This window comes from Coloeus monedula (genome assembly GCF_965178545.1).
Source record: "Coloeus monedula genome assembly, chromosome: Z".
In the NCBI taxonomy this organism is placed as follows: Eukaryota; Metazoa; Chordata; class Aves; order Passeriformes; family Corvidae; genus Coloeus; species Coloeus monedula.
Window position 1 is genome coordinate 68672556 of NC_138822.1, and position 21881 is coordinate 68694436.

The window sequence follows — 21881 nt, forward strand, 5'->3', positions numbered from 1 at the left end:
AAATATTACTCTCTAATAATTATCTGTTCAATGAGAACTGTAGGCAATTTTCCAAATACTGGGAATTCATGACATACAGGAGCCAGGACTCTGAGTTAATTTTGGCAGATCCTCAAACTGAACCTCAAATTAAAAAAAAAAAACCAAAAAGCAATTTAGTAGTTTGTGGAGCTCCTGAGAGTTTCAAAACCCTCATCACTGGTGCCACCAGAACAGGTTTTGTTTCCTGGCTATCAGGGTAACTGGAAATTTTAGCTGAGCCCTAAAATTTTTGAGATGTAATAGCATCTATTCTGGCACAGTGTAAAATGGCTGAGGCTAGAGTAAGGCTTTTGTCAGTGAGATTTTATGAGCTGGCACACAAGAAAGTGAGCTATGAATGGCTATTAATTTGGACCATGAGAAAATACTGAGCAAAATTTCTCTGTGTGTTCTCCAAAATGATACAAAGTAATCTACTTTTCTCAGATTACTGTCACAGAATTGCTAAACTTCAACCGCTTTTCAGGGAAAACTGAGGACATCCTCTGTTTTTCATCTTACCCACTCTGATAGAGTGAAAATGTGTTGTAACGAAAAACAATATGAAAAAAGTTTCACTAGAGAAAGAAATCCTATTTCTTTACCCCGGGAAGAATAACAGTACCCTGAACATGAATAAACCTTAAGGACCATATGTATATGAAACAGATATGTGAAGCTTTGTGATAAGTAGTAACTTCCAGTACCAAATCAAGCTGAACTATAACCAAGAAGAGTGATTTCACCAGCACTGAAAGTGAACAAGTGGGCAAAGGGGGTGGATGAAGTCCATCAAGACAACTGGCTCACTAGATCTACTCCAATCTACTTTGAATACTTCTGCTCCCTCTCCCGTTTCTTTGAAAATCCCCAGGAGACACAACATTCAGCGAGCCCTTGAGGAATCTCTGTCCTTTCCGAGAATGCTCAGAAAGTGGGAAAAGAAGGGCAGAAGGGTGAGTGCATGAGCAGGGAAAAACAGTAAAGTAGCTCTATGCCCCACTGTGCTAGAGTCAGAATCAAAATCTACCTTGAGTCTTTCACTCAAATTTTTAAACTGAATGAACAAAATCCATTATCTCTGAGGTGTCAGCCCTCAGTCTTTGTAACTAAAACATGATTTCATTGATGATAGTTCATTTTATCATCCACTTTTTTAAACATAATCCTGCTGTGCTTTCTAAACTGTGGTATCAGCCAGTTGTTACTAAAACTTCATCAGCAATTTAATCTTTATGACTCTTTATTGTTACAGGGCTCAAACCTCAAACCACACCCACTGCATGAAGTGATATTATCTCTGAACTGTGAAGTGCTGAGGGCTGTTTCTGATAAATGCAATGAATTCTAATCCAGTTCTGTGCAAATCACACATCATATTACACTTCTCGCTGTGAGAAAGTGATTCTAGTTATTCATTAATTCAATTGAAAAGCAATTTAAAACAAACAAACAAAAATAGAAATGGATTTTTTCTCCCTGATTTTCATTGAAATGCTCCCATGGACAATGTCCAGCAAACTCTTAATGATCAGATACTTTCAGAGCAGTTACTATGGTAAGCACTCCCCCATGACTAGACAGGATGTTGCTATTAGAGAATTGTGATTCATCATCAAAGTAGTCTCTGATGAGAGAACAGTTATTACATATTTTGTAAAGTTTTCTAAAAGTTAACTCTGATACAAAAGGTATAATCTTTATCTACTAGGAAGTTTTGATACAAACATTTACTAGGTTTAAGGAAGTTAATGTGAATCATTCACAATTATGCAAGACTGTGGACTATTTGGGTTACAGGAATAAGTTGTACAGAAGAATCTCTGGACAGGAAGAATGGTTAGATGAATGAATGAGTATGTCTTCCAACTTTATTTAGTGTTATGGAAACAACTCTGTGCCAGGAAGTCATATGATCTTCTAAAAAGCTTTCAAACATGGGTGTAAGCACAAAGTCCATAAATCTAATGACAATGCATTTATGACACCTTGACCACATCAAGCTCTCCTGGATGTTATGCTGTGCAAGAATACTTGTTTCTACAATGCCCTTCTATTGACAGCTAGATGAATTTGTTTTCAGGTACTGAGATGATTTTATATATTCTTATATCAATAACAAGCAAACAAACTACACAGGAGATTTGTTAGACTCAATTTCCTTTTTAATCAATAAAGCACATAGAATACTTTAACAGGAAAAAGAAAATGCTGTGCAGAATGTTGTGGTTCTATTTAAAAGTACGTAAATCCCCTTTTATTCCTGTTAAGTGGTATAGTTAAGAGCAGTACATTCTGATTATCTTATTTGCTTTTATTTTTGAATGGGTGACCATCTATACAATAGGCAATTAAAGAAATTAACCAATTAGATTATGTGGAACTCATTAGATGAGTATGACCCTAACTCCAGCCTCTTGGCACCAGGTGAGATGAAAATCCTTGGCTTCAGTTTAAGGTGGATTCCCCTGACTCAAGCTCTGAGGAAGAGGAACACCATGCTCAAAATGACTCAGGACAGGATATGTACTAGAGGGTTCAGGTAAGGGGTCAGGGTAGGTGGGTTGTGTCCGTAGTAATGGCTCATAATAATGACTTAGAGGGAAACCAGACAAGCAAGGAACTGCCCAGGGAGCCCAAGCAGCTGCTCTGGTCTAATTCAGATGCTGTTTCCTAAGTCTTCTAAAATCATGTATGGGATCAGCAAACTCTAGAACAACCTGATATTGAAGCAGGAGTGTGCAGAGAATTCCTGCCCTATAGAAAAGTAGCTTGTCCATTCCCACTAAGCTACCTACTTCAGTGCTGAAGTTAGGAACTGAGCTGTGAGGGCCAGAATCCTTTTGTTACTTAATCTCAGGCTACACACCCAATTTATGAATTTTTACATGCTTTTGTTGAAATAAAAATTATTTATCTTATTAGTTATTAGAACCACATTACAACGCTAATGTGTCTATTTTTAGGAATAAAATTGATTACATGTTGTAAAATTAGATTCTGGTACCTTTAGCGCCTGCCAAATTTAAGTGAGATGTTCCTGATATTTGCAATGTTGCTTTCAGTAGATTTTTCTGTTGTATATCATGAAAAGCAGTAAAGTACAGCTCTTCCAGTGCTGTGTGGAAAGGCTAGTAAGGATAAAAACAGAGAGTTTACTAATCACTAAGAATCGTGTAAGAATAATGTGCTATAGTGCTATCCCCTTGACATACTTGTAAGTATGTATGTATACTTATCTTTTAAATAGATACTATAATTGAAAATGTGATAATAGGAAAAATGTGAAAAGAGAGAAAGCATCATGAATGAGGAAAGCAGTGTAGTTATACTAAGCTTATTACTGTTTTTACAGTGCAAAGGTCTAAAATGAAACACTGATCTTAAACATACTCTACTTTGATAAATACTACTGATTTATTTTTCCATAGTTTATCTAGGGAAATAGACTGCTCTTTTGACCTAGATATTTTGCAGTTAGGCTGATGCTTTAAAATAAGATATGAAATGTCACGAGAAAAATGAAAAGCTCTGGTTAACAGCTTATCATAACTAAATAGTGAAACACTTAGAAGTATGCTGCATAAGAATTATGTGTGTCTTACACAACTTGTGAGTAATTTTATGAAGCCAGGAAAAATGACCTCATTGTTAACAAACTGAATGAATAATAACAAATACAAGTACTTCCTCTGCCACCATAGACTTTCTACGTGCCCACAGGTGAGTCAAAATTCCTTCATAATTCTGTTCCTTGACAAAACCATAAGAGCTTAACAACATTGCTATGCCTTTTCAGAGATACTGTGAGAAAAAAATTACAGTTCCAACATGTTCAAATGCTATGGTCACAAGTGCCATTTAAACCTTTCAATCAAATATATTCAAGCAAAATAATAAATTTTCTTCAAGTAAAACCTGTGTCTGGCTTGGGAGTGAAAACACCACTATATTAATTTATCTTCACAGCTCAACAAATACATTTTTGGCTTCCTTCACAGTGAATGATGCAGGGATTCTATCCACAATTCCTCTACGACACTTTTTTGCTTCCATTCATGTATTCTGTGCCCAGATCCCCTTCAGGCGGGGTGCACTTCCAGCTGTCCAGACAAGCACAGCAACCATGTCTACTTTCTCAGCGTCTCTCCCAGGCTCTGTGGAGCACAGCCACCCACAGTGTTCCCATGGAGGGCTCTGCCCTCTCCTCTGAGTCATACTGTTACCTTCAGCAGACCGCTGCTGTGAAATAACCACCTTTCCGACAGACACAAGAAGAAATTGCAAACACTTTCAAACTCAATCCTACTTGGTGCATTCACAAAAGTCAGCCTTTTCCAGTAACTCCTTTCTCCAATTTAGGAACTAAATAGATGGGACTGAAGAGTGACAGCATCTTTCAAGCAATGAAGTACCTTCTGGCACACTTTCAGAGTTTTACCTGTCAGCATGCTCAACCCAATCTATAGTCTCTTCTTGAAAAGTAAGTCTTTATAAAATTTATTACTCTTTTTTTAAGCTATTACTATAAAGACAATGATAAGCAAAAACATTTTGGAAAATTGCTTTGATATTTGTTTTTTTTAGTATTTCAGTGACGTTTGTTCCAAGAGGAGGAACAAGTTTTCCTGGCTTCCTTGGAAAGGTAAAGCTTTTCTGCCAACAAGTATGTCTTGCAGAACTTAGACCACCTCCTCAGCATTTCCTGATCTACTGGCAATCAATAGTGACTCATGCTGAGGCAGCACCACACTTTGCGAGCATGGATCCTTTTTTCTCCTGTTAATTTCGTGTGGCTCCAAGTAACACAGGAAGCTCTCAAGGTCACAGCACAGCCATGAGCCCTGGGGAGAGATCTTCATGGGAGGAAGACAAGTGCATGAAAGAAAGGAAGAAACTAAATGAACTAAATAGAAAGGAAAAAATTTCTTAAAGAAACTTTTTGCTATCTACATTTCAGTGTATTCTCATATAAACTTTTAATCTTTGACACAAAATAAACATCGTTTGTTAAGTGCTTATTTAGTATGCAAATTCTTCATCACTTCTTAAACTCATAAGTAATAAAGATGAGCTGTGATTTATGATACTAGAAGAAGCTTGCCAGTGCTGAATTTCCTATGTGTGCTCTTCTGATAATTATTATTTTGTACACGTTATACTCATTGGATTAAATAGCTACACAAGAAATTTACAGTGACAGTTTATGAAGCACCCTGCTGGCTACTCCAAGATATACAGCAAGAGTCAAACTTTCAGGGTGACTCTAAACATTTTCTGCATAAATATGGACATTTCAATTTGCAGGTAAAAATTATGCCCCTGCTTATTTGAGTACAGTGTGCAATCAGATGGGCTTGAATGATTTGCGCATTTTTAGGCCTGCCAAAAATATATTTTAAGTTCAAACAGTTATGTGATTTCATGGATCAACCCTTTATGGTCCACTTGACCATAAAAATCTCTTTCTTGGAGTATCCTTGGTTCAGCTGGACATGCTAAAATGAGTTGAAAGAGAAATCCATGGTATTTCAGTAATTTTCACCCAGTATTCTGGACGTGCTTCTGTCTTCTGAGTTGCCATTGCATCAGCTATCACATGGTATTTGGTGCATTCTCAAAGTTTACATGTTCTGCCTTGTGAATTGAGAATCTGCTTCCAGGGAACTGACATTAGGAGGGAATATTGAAAATGATGCATTTTCCTTTTGAAAATCATAAACTGATAAAAAAGCCTGGGATTGCTACATACAAGCTGACTTGTTGTGTAATTTGGAATGAAAAATTATTCCACAGACACAGGTATATAAAAATATAACTACAAATTTTCCGTATTAAAAACCATTAGAATCTTTGAACTCAGTTACTCTCCAAAAATGAGTAACGCTTAAAGGTAAATACTCGAAGATCACAAAATGCCACAAGGTTGTTCATTCTTTTTTTGCATCATTCTTTTTCATGTGTACTTGATTTTCTTCTTGTTTTTCTGTTTCTTGGGGTTTTTAAATGCACCTGCATTTAGAAAGCATTGTAGCCACTGCATCTAAGTTTATAATTTTACAGTAACATTTTGGAGGCAGACCTGAGCAAAAATTTCTGCTTTTTTTTTTTTTTTTTTCATTTCTCCATTTTCTTCTTTAGTGGTCTTTTGAAAAATCCAGCCTGAAGAAAAGAAAAAAAAGTGACTAAGAACTGCTCAAAGCATACAAACCATACTGGCTACATTCATGAGCTGGTTCTTACTACTATTTTAATACTTACACTACTGTACAAAGTTAGTTAATATTCTATCACTGAACTATGACAGCGTTTTTCCTGGAATGGAAAAACTAAGTATGATTAATATATAGCAGAGTGATTGGTGAACCACTGTTTTGCTCGCATATTGTCAAAGGTTAAAGCGCTTAATAGTAATATTTTTGCTCAATTGAATAAATGATATTTAATTTTATAATGTCAACATTTTCAAGAGATCATGCATGTTTAAATTTATAAGCTGTAACTGTCTAATGCAATCAGGAACAAAATATTTAGCCTGGAGAAGAGTGCCCACTTGTGGCAAAACTTACACCACAGGCCTAGCATCTCTTGCACAGAGAAAACGTAGCTGGCAAAGGTCACAGCCAAAGCTGATAGAAAAATCCCTTAATAAACCCTTACTCATACTAAAATATCTTATTTTTCTTTCCCTAACATAATGGCATTACAGGTTTCAATCGGATAGCACCGCTTGTTACACATCAGAAAAATGCAGTGTAATTAATTATTTTGTAATTTCTACAAGATTTCACACTACTTATTAGATAATATTACTGTCTCTGAGGTTCTATGAGAAAGAAATAACAGAGAATTTAAGCATGTTTTTTTATATTTATGAAGACAAGAATGTGCAGCTTACCTTCCACAGAGCAAATATAAGCAGAGCAAGAATCAAGAGTCCGGCGAAGATGCTCAGGAGGATAACCCATAAGGGCACTGTACCTGGTGGATGTTCTTTGGAAATCTTAATCATGGTCTGCAAAGTGTTAGGAATGTAAGCAATAAATAATTTGTCATTCTAAAATATCAAAACAGCAGCAGTGATTGATCACTATGCAGTGATTTTCCAGGGTATCACTTCATTTTAACTACAGGAATTTGTAGGAAGGAATTAAGAAAATAATCTCCAGCAGGAAAGCCTGTGTTTACACAATACTTTGCACTTTCTAAGTGCATTCATTCATGAGGGTGTCCCTGCTACAAGTCAGTAGTCATTGTTATAAAGGACACAGGACCAAAATCATGAGTAGTGGAAGAATAAGCTAAGGAGTTTCTTCAGTACACTCTTCCTCACTCAGTGCCTGCCTCCCTGAAAGATGGAGGTAAGCAAAAGTGTAAAAGGCTGTGTAGATACTAATTTGATTTTAAACGCGGCATATGTGGTGTAAACTATACAGGAATAAGTAATATTCACATTTAAATAAATGTGACCATGTAGGAGTTTGAATTAACTGAAGAATTTGTTAGAGACTAACTTTATAGTTCAAAAGAGCATTGAAGAGCTGAGCATTAACCATGAAATTTTGTGCCTGAAAAAGGTAAATCTGGAAGTCCTTGTCTCATTATCTGCAAGCCTCTCAGCTGTGTTTTGACTCCTGGACTGAATTTTAATCTATCACTTAGAAATTTCTAAATAGCAGTGGACCTCTGATTTTCGAATTTTCAAAAATATTTTGTGCAAGATGTAATTCATACTGAATATTACTTTTCTAAATTTTGTGGTATTATCAATAAGAACTCATAATAAGATTTTTCCTTAAAAAATTGACATTGTAGTAAATAAGCTCGTGCATGTACAAGTTATCATAAAACACCAATGTTCAAACACTATAAATGCTTGGAATTAAGAGTACTAAAAGGATAAATAATACCTCTAACAAAATTTAAGACATTTCTCCTTATATCTGACACCACTAGTATCATGTTATATACTTCCTTATCTAAGAAAATGATAGTGAACTTCTGAAAAATAAAAGATCCTGTTTCAAATATGTATCCTGAGTAACGAAGTGGAAAGAAAGAATAAATAAGGCAATAATAAAGAAATACAAAGTAAGATCAATTTTAATTGACCCAGCACAATTTTCAAATCCTATTGATTCTTTAAAGGAATTTTAATTATATTTTTAATTTACACAGCTGCAGGAATTATTTATATTGCAGCAAGCAGAAAAAATTCAGACAGTATCCTTACCCAGGTACATTGTTGGGTATTGGGCTTTTGGTGTTATTTTCTGACTAATTCTGAGACTTCTACTATAATATGAAATCACTTCTTTTTAGAGTAGGATAATGCATCACTAAAGGTAACAATCAGTTCATTAGTAATGAATGAAAATGAATGATTCCATAGCACAATAAATTCTACGAAGAACAAATACGTCAATTATCATGTCCTTACCTCTAGTTTTTGATGGTCATTTCTCAAAATCAGTGATGAGTTCTCACTCCTAAGTAATGCTTTCACAACAAGGGTTAAGCTGTGAATACTGGCCTAAAAGAAGAGAGTAGGTACTATGGTTTACAGTTAGGTATTTTGAAGTAGAAAACTTTGTAGCAATGAGGAGAGTGAAAGAAAAAATGCTTTGGGAGATGCTGAAAAATGTGCAAGTCAGTGAAACTCTTATGTATGTCACCTTCAGCACACACATCACACACATTATTGTTTTCAAGACAGCAATACTGCCTTAAAAGGGTAGATTGCAGAGATATCAAAGAAATATTAATTAATCCTTGAATGCTACTGTCTCTCTTCTGCTCTTTGTGATCCAAAAAATCCTTTCTAGAGATGAGAAATCTTTCCAGATTAAGACTTAGTTAAAAAACATATGCAACCTTGTACTCTTCCTTATATCTGCTGGACTAGACTTTGTGGATGGATAAGTAGCTATTAAAAAAGGACCATCAATACAGAATAAGTAAGGGTTGTCTTCTTACCATGGTTTTAAATTCCTGCTAAGTTTTAAGTACTTACTTTAAGGATAAGAAAGTGCGTGTGAAACAGTTTCAAGGAAATTTTTAAAATAGCGAAAGAAAAAAATTCAAATATTAGAGGGGCCACTTAAGAAAATGAAAGACACAATTTTAATAGACATTAGAAACACTGGATTAAGTTTCTCAACTCTGAAATATTCTGAACAAAAATAGAATTTACTTACTTTTATGATGGTAGGTTTCCATACTCTTAATGAAACATTCACTTGATATATGTCAGATGGGATCAGGGCACAGTTAATAGAGGCACAGTTGTATGTATCACAGTCCTGTTTAAAAGGGACCAGCATGAGGTAATAGGAAGAGACTTTTCATATCATTAAAATAAAAACATGTAAAAACATGTAAAAACATTACAGATCACTTGATATGACACCAATAATAAACTGGTATTAATTACTGCAGTTTTTTATGTAGAAATGACACTGCAGTATATAAAACAGCTTGAGATAGTCATGCTGTGGTAGAACTCAGTTTTTGCAGGCTGGCAAGCCCTGAGAAAAACCTGTTGCTGCAGCTATGGAGCAAAAGTCAACACAGATCTCCTAAAGGAGGCACAGCTTGTAAAAGCAAGTGCTTTTCTACCAACACAGCTATGGCTTTTCTGCAGTGTTTTTCAAATCTTGGGACACCTGAACCTCTCAAGCAGGGCAATGTGTGTGTGTGTGAAAATTCAAGTATCTTTACCTCCTAGTATCACTTCCTAGCTGGGAGTACAGCAGGATTATGTTGTAAAAAGCCAGAAATAGTCACTTAGCCTAGACCTTTGTCACATCTGTGAAAGACAATGATAAGCATGGCAAAATGCTCTTCCCATGACATGGTTTCATTTGCACCAGAAGCTCCACTTGCACTTGTACACTTTCCCCCTGACATGCTACCTTAACTACAGCAGTGGAATTACTTTGTAACTCTTTCATCTAAATGTGAAGGGCTAGTCCTTTTCAAATGGGATCATCAATTATAGTCGCATGGAAAATCTGTCAGGTTTGAATGTATTTGAATGTATTTTCTATTGGATATCTAAAAAAGTTGAAAAGGAGATAAGAAACATTTAAAATATGACTATTTATTAATCACAATGGGAACATAGATGGTAATGATTTATTCAGCTGTCAGATGTGTTGCTGCTATTTACATATTTTTTAAATTAAAGAAACCTCAAACTATCTAAATTCAGTTCCATATAGAGTTTTGCAGCCAAATAAAAGCAATAGTCTAGTCTACATAAAAAAGGTTTTCTAAGCTATTAAAACGAGTTTCTAAATAATACAGTTTGAGAGCAGCTTTTATATATCTTTTTCAGAAGTACTCAGCTCCAAGATCTGGATTAATATCTGGGGTGAATATACATACTATGAGTAGGCTTACCATAATTGTATCCCTTGTAGGTTCTTTTATTTTTGACAACACAAATGGTTTCCCAGTGCCAATCTTTAAGGGATCTACAGGGTAACTAGTTTGGCAGATGGCATTCTGTAAGCAGAAATACAAATAATATTGTCTAGATATGCAATCTATTACATAAATGATCTGGAAACAAGCCAACATTAATAATATTTAATATTTAATAACAATTATAGTGTTTACTAACCACTAAATGCAATAAAATAGCATATTGCAAGAGTGCAGAATAGGAAATTCAGATGGTCTATGTATTGAAGTATAACTATTCGAACAGCAAATGAAATATTTATGAGATAATTTAACCTAAAATGTATGCAGCCACTTAATCATCCGCAGAAGCAAACAAAAGCTTCCTGCAAGATGACCAATATGTGAACCAGCAAGAGTTGGCTATTAAATGAACTAAACAGCTTCTGCAGGGAAATCCACAGAGGTTCTGCCCTAGCAAGCAGACAGGCAGGTTAAGTGCAGGATGCAGAATCCTCAGTTGCAATGTCCAGGGAGGGGGAGCAGATGCTGGAGCACTGCTGGAACTCTGTGACTCCTCCACCGGCAGCTAGGAAATCCTTTGGTGTCTTCAGTGTGGGGGAATTGATTCTTTTCAGTCAGGTCGTTGACTTTCACATTGGTAGCATGAAAAGAATTACAAATCCCCATAGTGCACTTTGGCACACTACTATCACTAGGGTGTAGCTAGCAGGACATGAAACCTGCCTTAGAAAAAACAAGATTTATTGAGTTTATGTGCAAACTTCTGTCAAATAGGGTGATTGACTAGGAATGAAAATAATGGGGAAAGGAAATCAAGAACAGACATAACTTTTTTTGCATTCTAAATAGGATTTTTTTTGTTCATTTGATATTTGTTTTGTTTCAAAGTAAACCTTGAACTTTCATTCACATATTTTGGTTTCTTTTTCAGTTGGATAACACCAAAAAACTAGGTGAAATTATTTGCAGGGAGGTGCACATACATGTCTCTGAGTGGAAGAAAAAAAAAAATAGGTTTAGGTCACCATTTAGTGCTAGCTGGGTTTTTCAGCCATGTAGTTATTGATACAGCTGTAGCTGTAGTATCTACAGATAGAGGACAATGGAATTTGTTGGAATTGTGATCTCTGCCAGTTGCACTGGAAGCGTGAAATGGAAAACTCAAATGAGGGCTGCAGTGAAGAGCATTTGAAACATATGACCTACCATCCCCTTCAAGATGTCTCAGTGCCCCAGAGAAGGAAGAAGCCAGAGGACTGCTAGTGCTGGAGAGCAGACATGCAGGAAAGTTAATTTCAGTACCCGAAAGAAGAGAACTGACAGGAGGCTGGGCTCTAGATGCACACAGCAGGATTCCAGCATTTGCAATAAGCACTGCTGACAATGAAGAGAATATGAGGCTCATATCTGAGTCTGGCCATCCCAGCACTTGCAACATAACAAACCAGCCTTGTTATAGTGCAATTATTGTTCAACACCATTTTAAATCTGCTTGTTTCCTTTCATGAAAATTTTTCCCTCTGTCTTCTTTTGCACATCTGTACATGCTCTTAAAACAATAACACCTTGTTATTTAGACTAAAAGCAATGCATAATCCCAAATGCTCCTTACAACATAAATTTCAAATTTAAATTTATCATAAAAATACAATTTTCTATTTTACCTGGGAATGTGACAATGCAGTAAGGTAGAGAAGAGTGTTCTTGGCAGCTGTTACATTGGGAAATAAGATCTGCAGTGTGAGGTTTGGCATTGGAAACTGTTCACCTTTTTCAATCTATAAAAAAAGAAAAATGTTTTGACTAGTACTTTCCTCATTTTGTAAATATTTGATTGTGAGCCTTTCCCCTTTTTCCTTTCCTTTCCTTTCCTTTCCTTTCCTTTCCTTTCCTTTCCTTTCCTTTCCTTTCCTTTCCTTTCCTTTCCTTTCCTTTCCTTTCCTTTCCTTTCCTTTCCTTTCCTTTCCTTTCCTTTCCTTTCCTTTCCTTTCCTTTCCTTTCCTTTCCTTTCCTTTCCTTTCCTTTCCTTTCCTTTCCTTTCCTTTCCTTTCCTTTCCTTTCCTTTCCTTTCCTTTCCTTTCCTTTCCTTTCCTTTCCTTTTTACATCTCCACACTTAGTTATGCAAAAAGTGCTTTATATGGGAGAGAAGCCACTCTTATCAGTGGCTCCTGCTGGTTCCTCCTCAGGAGTGCTTAGGTAACTGCTCTCCTGCTCACCTGTTCCTCTCTCCTGTTTTCCCTGAGAAGACAACAGGACATATCTGTAATCAGCAGCTCTTCCCGGAAAGGCCTGCTGTGGCTGAGTATTGGGTAAACACCTAGCTGGAATTGCCGGCAGGGGAATTGGTGATATTGTCTCTGAAGTGGACAAACTTAATAAATGCTCAAGAACCTTTTAAACTTTTTCCTCCTGGCTACTTATTTGTGATTAGCTGCTTGCAGAGATGAGCTTTACTTTACAAGATCATAAATGGTATGCTCTGCAATCCAGCAGCTTTTTGACTCAGAAAGCAAAGATTTGCAAATTAGATGGGTAATGCCTTAAACACTCACAGTAGACAAAAAAAAAGTAGCTGAGTAAAACACTGTATGGCCTAAAAAAATCGGAAAAAAACCCCTTTGTCATTGCTATTTAGTGAGAGCAAGAATTTTACAATATCCCATTTTTTACAGATAGAAGTTGATTCAGAGACTTTTATGCTTTTTATACGGGACCCTTGTTCAGTTTTGGAATTGACACTGGGAGACAGGATGCTCTCAAGATAACTTGTCAGAAGTGCCCCTCCTGCTCTCCTGTAGCCTCCCATTAGGTACTGGAAGGCCCTGACGAGGTTTTCACAGACTCTTCTCTTCTCCAGGTTGAATAGCCCTCACTGTCCCAGACTGTCCTCACAGGAGTGGTGTTCCAGCCCTGTGATCATCTTTAAGGCCCTCCTCTGGACCCACTTGAGCAGTCCCAGGTCCTTATTTTGGGAGTTCTAGAGCTGGATGTAGTAGTGCAGCAAGGATCTCACAAGAGCAGAGTCCATTAAATATCTTTCCAATGTGATTTTACTTTGCAGTATTCATTCAACTAGGAAGACCAAATTCTTGGAACATGGCATTTGCCTATCATAAATTGGTCTGGATTTTGGAAATGGCTGTTCTAACCTGCAGCAGGGATAGTCCAAGTTCTTACTTAACAGGGCATGGTCTCTTTCCCCAGCTGAGGACAGAAGGTCTAAAACCCACCAGAACTACTCTGCAGGAGAGGGGCCATCTGAGACCCTCTGACTCCCTGCATTCCAGAAAAAAGAAGGAAGAAAAAGATTTTAAGCACAAAATGCATGCAGAGGGTTTAACATGTTGTATAGCTGCTATTTAAGTAATGCAAACCTAAAGAAAAAAAAAAAAGACAGTACCTATGTAATACATTTTTAGTTGTTTCTTACCCTATAATGTAGAGTCACTTCATCCCCGATCTGCTCTGTTGTGTTAATAGCAGTAGGGACAGTATCATTTGCAGCAATTATAACATGGTGCTCTTTGAAAACACTGTGGGTTAAAGAAAACCACCAAAAAATAAGCACACAAAATTCATAAAACCCCCTAGGAGTTAATAATATAGTTATCTTCATTATTTCATGAAATTCATGACTAGTTTTGCCATTAAGAGTGCATTGCTGCATCCACTGAAGTTGAACTGTTCTGTTCTCTGAATAGGCTCCACTTTTTATTACGTACATTTAGAATGTTTTGTTCAGATAGAACTACAAAAAAAGGCAAATATTATTCCCAAAATTAACATATTAGGGTCTGATTTTGCGGTCCTTATTCTAATTGTGCAGTCCCTTATCCTGGGCATTGCCATGTGAAACAGGCAGGATACTGTAAAACACAGAATCAGGAAAAACAGAACAAAGCCAGCATGTTGCAAATTCAGCCTTACTCCCTTATGGGACAAACAAGGCTGGATTTGAAACATGAAATGCATCCAAAATAAATTTGGCTTAATTATTTACATCTGTACACCATGAAATGTTGTTTATCAATATTATACAAAATGCTTTTCAGGGATGGAATCTAACTGAATTCTGGCTATTTCTGAAAATAAAGTGTACTACAAGACCAGCATTGAAGTGTAAGTCCGAACTTAAAAAACCCAAATGCCCAAGAACTTAAAATTAAGGCTAATTTTTGAAGATGGAAATCAAACACCACACCATGCAATATTATAGTGATACAAACCCATGGCCATCAGGAAGCTGGAAGTATTTGTTTTCTTATGTATCTGAAATGCCTTTGAATTAATATAGCAAAGTACAGGAACCAACAAAAGCTACTGTTGTATTTGCAAACTGCAGATCAAATTTATATAGATAAAATGAAATTTCAGCAAGTTAGGGACAGTAACTGCTCCATTATTTCATGATTTTCCTTTTCACTGAAGCCTGTGCTTCTGCTTTATGAGCTTCGAAGCTGTTTTCTGTAGATACTGAGCACGTTTCAACAACAAAACAATACTATATTCTCCTTGAACACCTGAAATTTACTGTGCTAGCAAATAAAGTACAGAGAAGTGTCAGTACCTTACAAATATTAATCCTACTTCATATTTTACTGGAATTGTAACATGTCCTCTGTTGTCACTCAAGGTCTCAGGTGGTTCTTCACTGTCACTAAAACAAAACAACATATGTCACTCAGATCAGATTGATGCAGATGCAACACAACTACTGGGTGGAAAGGGACCTTAGAAACTGAACTACCTATAGCTCTGGGTATAAAAGGACACTACTCATTTCCAGTTAAGTACTGTCTTCTAAAAATAAATTCAAAATACTTCTTCCAGTAACTAATGATTTAAGTCCTGCATCAGTCACAGCTCATAAATGCATCTTTGTTAAAATTACAGATTGCAGGTGACTGAATGAAAACGGATCAGTTAAAAGCCACACCATCCCTGGATTTTGCCGGGACAGAAACACTGAGGGCAAGTGCATTCTTTTACCCTATCAGGGACAACTTTGGCAATGCTCTTACTCTTTGAAGGCCAGAGCTTTTTGTTAACTGTGATTCATGCTAAAGTATACAGTAATTCTCTAGGAGAATAAACCTTTGCTGAAGGTAAAACAACCAGAAATTATGACTCACTTATAACTCTCAGGCTGTAGAGAGTAACAGCTATTCATTTAGTCCACTCAATCCACTGCTGGACTGAATACATCTGTAAGGGTGCCAGCTCTACAGAAGATTTAAGGGCTTGTGAGTTCAGAAGCCACTTGTGTTTTACTATGAAACAAAACTGTAGAGCTTTCAAAGAAAAAAAATCAGAAGGCAAAGACTGCAACTAACCTTGTTGCATACACATGAATAGTAGCATTTTCCAGGAGATACGACGCATTGAATTGGAATGATATTTTGAAGGAAATCTGTGTAGAAAAATACATTACACATTTTAAAAGGAAAACCAAAAAGCACACACTAATAGGGATTGATATAATGAAAAAGGTACAAATTTTTGCTTTTATCTAGGGAATCCTTATTCATATTTTACCAATTTTCCACAAATCTGAATGAATCCACTATCTTGAATTTGTCCCAACTATTCCCAAATTGAATAGTTATCACTTATTAAACAGAAGTCTCAAATTTTCACAAACCTCAAGCAAAAATTTATATAGTATATTAGAAACACATGGCTAAATAGTTCTTAATTGAAAGCAATTGGTCTTACAAGCAATTTATCAAAACCTCTTTTTTCCCTCCAATGAGGAGGAAACAAAGCTTCAAAGCCTAGCTATTACAGGGGAGATGAGCTGCCTGTAGAAGGCTGCTGGAATATCGCTTAATATATAGTAGAACACCTAGACTACCAAAAAGAAATGTTTACAATGTAAATAAAGAAGAGACTGCTAGGTCTCAAAAAAATTTCATAGGTATTATAACCAGGGCAAATCTAACATCACTTGGAATTACTCAAAATTTAGGAACACTGTCCCCAATGTTCTTCTTCATATCCTGACACTTAAGGGTAATTTTATATGAAGCAAAAGTTTTCCTATTCATTACTGTATGGAATTTTCAGCTCAGATTTTTATCTTTCCTTTTATGTGTACAAATCTTTACTACAAAGTGGTCCACAGAAAGTTGTCCTAGATATTCCTATTTAAATATTATATATTTTTAAAAATAATCATATTTTAAAAGGAATTTATTAGGGATGCTTATCAGTGAATCAGAGATTGATTTCTGAATGCAAAGAAAAGCTTGAAATTTCTAAATTTAGGGCTTTATAGCTACAGACAAACTAACAAGCAAAGCATGAAAGGAAAATGTGAAAAATTCAGTAAAGCTGGAAATGGAACATGGTGGGCAGAGGCATTGGACAATACACTTATTTGGCTTCAAGAAAGTAACAGCTGAATTAATCCCTACAAGTCCAAGACACAAGCTGGAAAGTTTGTGTGGGAGGCAATGTAAGAAGACATCTCTCATGATCCTCCTGGTGCAAGATAGAGGGGCAAACAAGAAACTGCCAGGAAAGACTGCCTTATTTTCATGCAAATTGATATTTCCCAATTCAAGATCAAGATCTAAGTATGTTTTTTCAAAGGCCTAGTTTAGTTAAAGCTCTCTCTCCATTCCAACAGGAGATACAGACATCACTGGAACTATTCAAGATGGAGTTTAAGTGGACTACTTGCTGGAAAGGCTTCTCATTCCCCACTGAGCAGAGGTGAAATCTTGATACCTGACTTTGGCAGATCTGAGTTAGCACTTCCACATACCATCTTATTCTGTCTTCAACCAATGGACTACGTTTTATATACAAAATAACTTAATTTATAGGCTCCAGGCTGGGGAAAGCTTAGAGACAGACACCTCTGGCCAGGTGTCCCACTTGTGTGTCACTTGCTGTCTTTCAGTGTCAAGGACGGCAATATACATCTATTATTTCCTCACATACCGCGACTGACTGCCCAAGTACTAAATATCTGATGGTTTCCCATCTGGCTCTGTGCAGCTGACATCAAGGATAGCTTGGGAAACATGCATGGACAGTTTTTGGGATGAACACTAGAGAAAAGAATTTCAGAGATGATAGGGACTGCCCTGCCTTTAGAACAACAAGGGGCAAGGAGAACTTGCATGCAGGGGGACTTTTTACCTCTTCTGCAGGTTTTAGAAATGGATATCCCACTTTACAGGTGATGTTGTGATTAGATTCACAGCTATCTTTCTGTATATCCTAAAGGGAAAAAGAAAATGAAAGCATGGCCTTGTGCAAACTCTTTTTAAATTTTGACTGGGCATCATAGACCTGTTGAACACATATATCATTGCCACTTTTCACTGTCAATACATTGTAAGAGTCAAAGCCTTAACTGAACTAGAACAAAAATAGGAAGCCACAAATTCTGCAAGACGATTTTCACTTATGGACATTTATAGCAATTACTTGCCATTGTGCCTTTCCAATGACAGTGTTTGGAACATTCACAATTATATGCCTACTTGGCATCATGCAAATTAGTCATGGGATCTAGCAATCAACATATCTATAATTACACACTTTTCAAATTTTGTAAATGTGTTGCTAACGTAGCAATAAAAGTGACATTCATACTCCATCAATTATTGCCATAGGATCAGCAACGGTGCGATGGATCCCTGACTTCTCCTAATGTGCAGTATCAGGACTGTTGACAGAAAACAAACTGCTCTAAGTGCTTCTCATCTGAACTGAGGTGTATTTGTAGCATATCTGCTGAGGCAGGAAGGAAAAGAGCCACTTTTGGAAATGATGTCTGAGGTAAGAAAGATGCATGCATTGATATATCCTGTCCTACCACAACAGTGCTTTTTCTATACATGTGCAAAAGGAGAATTCTAGGGGCTCAGGAGTTCCACTGTTAAATAACAAGGCATTTCTTGCTCTACAGGTGTACAGGTGATTCATAGTGCTGACACTTGTCTAAGAGGCAGTCACTTTTTCTGAGTGCCATTGTGAAATTTGCATCTGTATTTTATGAACGGGGCTAGGCAAGAGTCCACTCATGTCAAAATTAATACACTCCTTTAGAGGCATAAGCAAAGAGAGCAGCCCTGGGGAATCTCTTTCAATCAACTGAGATGATGCCCCAGGAGTCAAATTCAGGTTTAGTAAAAAGGCTTCCTTGATCTCTCTAGCAATATAGGTTATGATAAAATTGATAAGGTGAAAAAAATCCTACCTCAATGCCAGCAAATATAATATTTGGAGAATATTGAACCAAAACTCTGGTATTATAGGCACTGTCTTTTTTGTTCTTCACAGAGAGCTGGATGGTGAACTTATCATTGCGTGACTTTACAATGAATGGAGACAAGCTGTAAAATAGAGTAAGAATGTTGGACATCTTAACTGTTGAATTTGTCTTTAGCACGAAGAGAAACGTCTTTCAGTCTCCAGACTATCTGGTTTCTGAATTGGAAAGGAAGCCCCAGTGTTATCCTATTAGACTACAGAATCTATAATTCACATAGAAACTTTGTACAGATATCAAGCAATACATTAAATCCAGTGTAGTTACCTGTCTCCAGCTATGCTTGCTTTTACAATCAGAACAAGATCTGAAATGCATTTATTTTTGGCTCCACAATCTTTTGTGAAAGGAATCTGCAAAAATAGTATATTTATTCTTAATTTTGTTACATTTATTGTCAAACACTTGCATTTTAATACACTACGTAACTTCATGTAAGGTCTTCTGTTTAAAAATCAAAGAAATCTTCCCTAATATTAAACAGTTAAACACGCCAATATCCTGTAAGATGTATGGTTGAAACATAAACTTTCTCATAATTCCATTCTAAATGATTCACCTGCATTCTGAAAAGAGGCATTACTAGAAGTATGAATGACGGCAAGCACCACCAAAGTAAATGGATAACACTCCTCTGCTCCATCTATGTAAAGCCTGACAATAAAATTGTTGGTAACTCTCTTCTATCTTCAGTCAGCTACAGAGAGCTTTGAAACCCCAGCATGATTCACAAGCACATTGAATCAAGCTTTTTACTCCTGAACACTCATTTGGAGGGAACATCTCCAGGAAAGGCTCAAGACCCCTCGCCTCTAGCCAATTTGTGGGTAATCGTTTCAGCTCTTGTGTGAGCTATGATTTTTACCTGGAATGCTTTGGTTAGTGATACAGAATCTTTCTGACTTACATATTCTGCTATTGAATTTGGCAAGTTGCTATCAAGAACAGGTCCACTCTCTGGATCAGAAAAATTGAATTCCAGCAAAACCTTTACAGAGTCCTGAAAATCAGGCTTATCCTAGAACACAAGGAAAACAAAACTGTGGTTACACAAATTCACTTTCATATCTAAGGAGGTTAAAAAGACCCAAAAAATGCTGAGGTAAAATACCTTTCAGTCACACTGTTGCCATTCTTGCCAGAGAAGTATCTGAATGCTTGCAGTTGATGAAACATTTAATGTGCTACTCATTCCTTATAAACATCTACCAAGGTTTTTGTGCATCTTATCACAAAACTTCACATAGTCTGAGCATGTCTCACATAGTTTCATTTAAGAATATCTCAACTGACAACTCACAGACTTTTCTCTTCTAGTTGTGCTCAGAGGATGAGTAAGATAAGCATCAGCAGCACCACCTTTTGTGAAGTCAAACTTAGGCCTGCTGTTCGGTGAAGAAAATTCTGGGTATCATTTACCATTAGTTTTGCATTATGATACAACTGTGAAGTCACTAAGCATTTCAAGTGTGGGTGGCTTACAGGATGCAAGTCCATTCACTCCACACATTAGGTGCAATCTGAGCAAATGCATACTCACAGTTGCTAATTATGCTTCTGTTTTGCAGTGAATAAATATTCTCTGCTCCAAACCTGAAAGGTTTTTTTACTGTATTTTATTAGGAGGAATAGCACCAATATGCAAACTAAAGTTCTACCTCACATGCTCCTGCTGAGTTTTGAGTGCACCTAAACTGCTAACCATGACAGCTTCTTGGTTCCAACAAGTGAGGCATGCTTTTCTTAAGACAGACACAGGGACATAGCTAAAGAGACTGTACATATAAGTAAATAGTTTGTATGTGTATAAATAAATAAATCTAAGTTTTAAACAAATTTCATGTACACTTCTTAAGATTAATTCTGAACACAGATTTTGTTGTCCAATGTGCAATTAATGAAATACATATTTGGGTTACACTAGCATCAACATGAGAAAAATACTTTAAATGATTTACTTGCCAACATGTAGAAGTTATGTTTTGTACATTCTGACCCTTTGATAGTTATATTTTTTTGCATTTTCCTCTCATGGCTTTCTGTGAACAAGCTCCGAGATATCTGTCTTTGTGCATCAAGAGTAATCCAATACTGCAGACCTGCAAAGGAGGTTGAGATCAATATTATGAAGCACTTTGCCTCTACACATTCTTTTTTCCCAAAATATCTTAGACGCACTTGGAATACTGAATTTAGAAAAGCTGAATTCCATTTTTTATTTAATAAATGCATGAGAGCATAGGAATTTTATGGCTTAAAGCTTCCATAACTTAGTGCTTATCTACTTACTGGATTCAAATATATCTTCTTTTGACTTTAGTCTGGTCTTAAAACAAATTGTGGCATCTATGCATATTGTTTTTCTTATATTTATTTGACAATTTTGTTGTTGAATATTGATGCTTTTAGGTGTAAATTGCATGGAAACGTTTACTTCAGCCACATCGCGAGACCTTAAAGAAACCACAGAGAAAGTCCTTGGAAATAAGAGCAGCAATTTTTTTAAACTTAAGAATGAACTTACAAAATATGCAGCACTCAACATTTGGATACAGACACAGGTTGGAAAAGACTTTTAAGATCATTGAGTACAACTGTCAAAAGGCTTATAGCTAAAAAGCAAAAATCCCTTAATGTCCTTTGGGAAATAACAGAAGCATGAAATCCACAACTGAAATGAGATTCCTGTGGCACATGTTGATGGTACCATGCTGCAGTACAGTAGCAGACACAGCGTTGGCCATGTTATGCCAATTAAGAGGCCGTCTGTTATTTCATGTCTTCTGGCTTGGCTGTGTGATACTATGAAAACAACTGGCAGTTGCAATGCACTTCTCTAGCACATTTTCAGTCTGCATTTGCCTTTCTCCATTTAGGCAGATTACTGCATGCCTGTTAAGTGCCATCACAGAGAGAACTCATCCTACTGAAAACATAAAAGTGAGCAACAAAAAAGGAGGGAAACAATGTCCTCAGCAGCAAAAACCTATAAAGCACTAGAGCATTTTTTAAAGCTCAACTATCATTCAGGAGGGAAAGCCCCTGAAGAACCGGGCACAAGAGCAACATGATAGTTTAGCAGAGTAATTAACTACATATCCTATACATAGGACCAGTAAAAGAGAAATTACAGAGGAAACA

General features: G+C 36.5%; 1 protein-coding gene across 1 annotated transcript in view; it reads right to left on the bottom strand.

Moving 5' to 3' along the window:
- Window positions 1-2188: 2188 nt before the first annotated feature.
- Window positions 2189-21881, bottom strand: part of ITGA1 (integrin subunit alpha 1) — a 74084-nt gene continuing 54391 nt past the window's right edge. Inside the window, exons 16-30 of the mRNA XM_082301255.1 lie at window positions 21030-21193; window positions 20703-20839; window positions 19648-19758; window positions 19008-19093; window positions 18669-18804; window positions 17603-17683; window positions 15787-15863; window positions 15021-15110; window positions 13884-13986; window positions 12117-12230; window positions 10426-10530; window positions 9219-9323; window positions 8462-8554; window positions 6920-7036; window positions 2189-6183 (exon numbers count right to left, since the gene is read on the bottom strand). Coding sequence (XP_082157381.1) covers window positions 6139-6183; window positions 6920-7036; window positions 8462-8554; window positions 9219-9323; window positions 10426-10530; window positions 12117-12230; window positions 13884-13986; window positions 15021-15110; window positions 15787-15863; window positions 17603-17683; window positions 18669-18804; window positions 19008-19093; window positions 19648-19758; window positions 20703-20839; window positions 21030-21193 — 1564 coding nt within the window. The 3' untranslated portion in view covers window positions 2189-6138. The remainder of the gene's footprint in view (window positions 6184-6919; window positions 7037-8461; window positions 8555-9218; window positions 9324-10425; window positions 10531-12116; window positions 12231-13883; window positions 13987-15020; window positions 15111-15786; window positions 15864-17602; window positions 17684-18668; window positions 18805-19007; window positions 19094-19647; window positions 19759-20702; window positions 20840-21029; window positions 21194-21881) is intronic.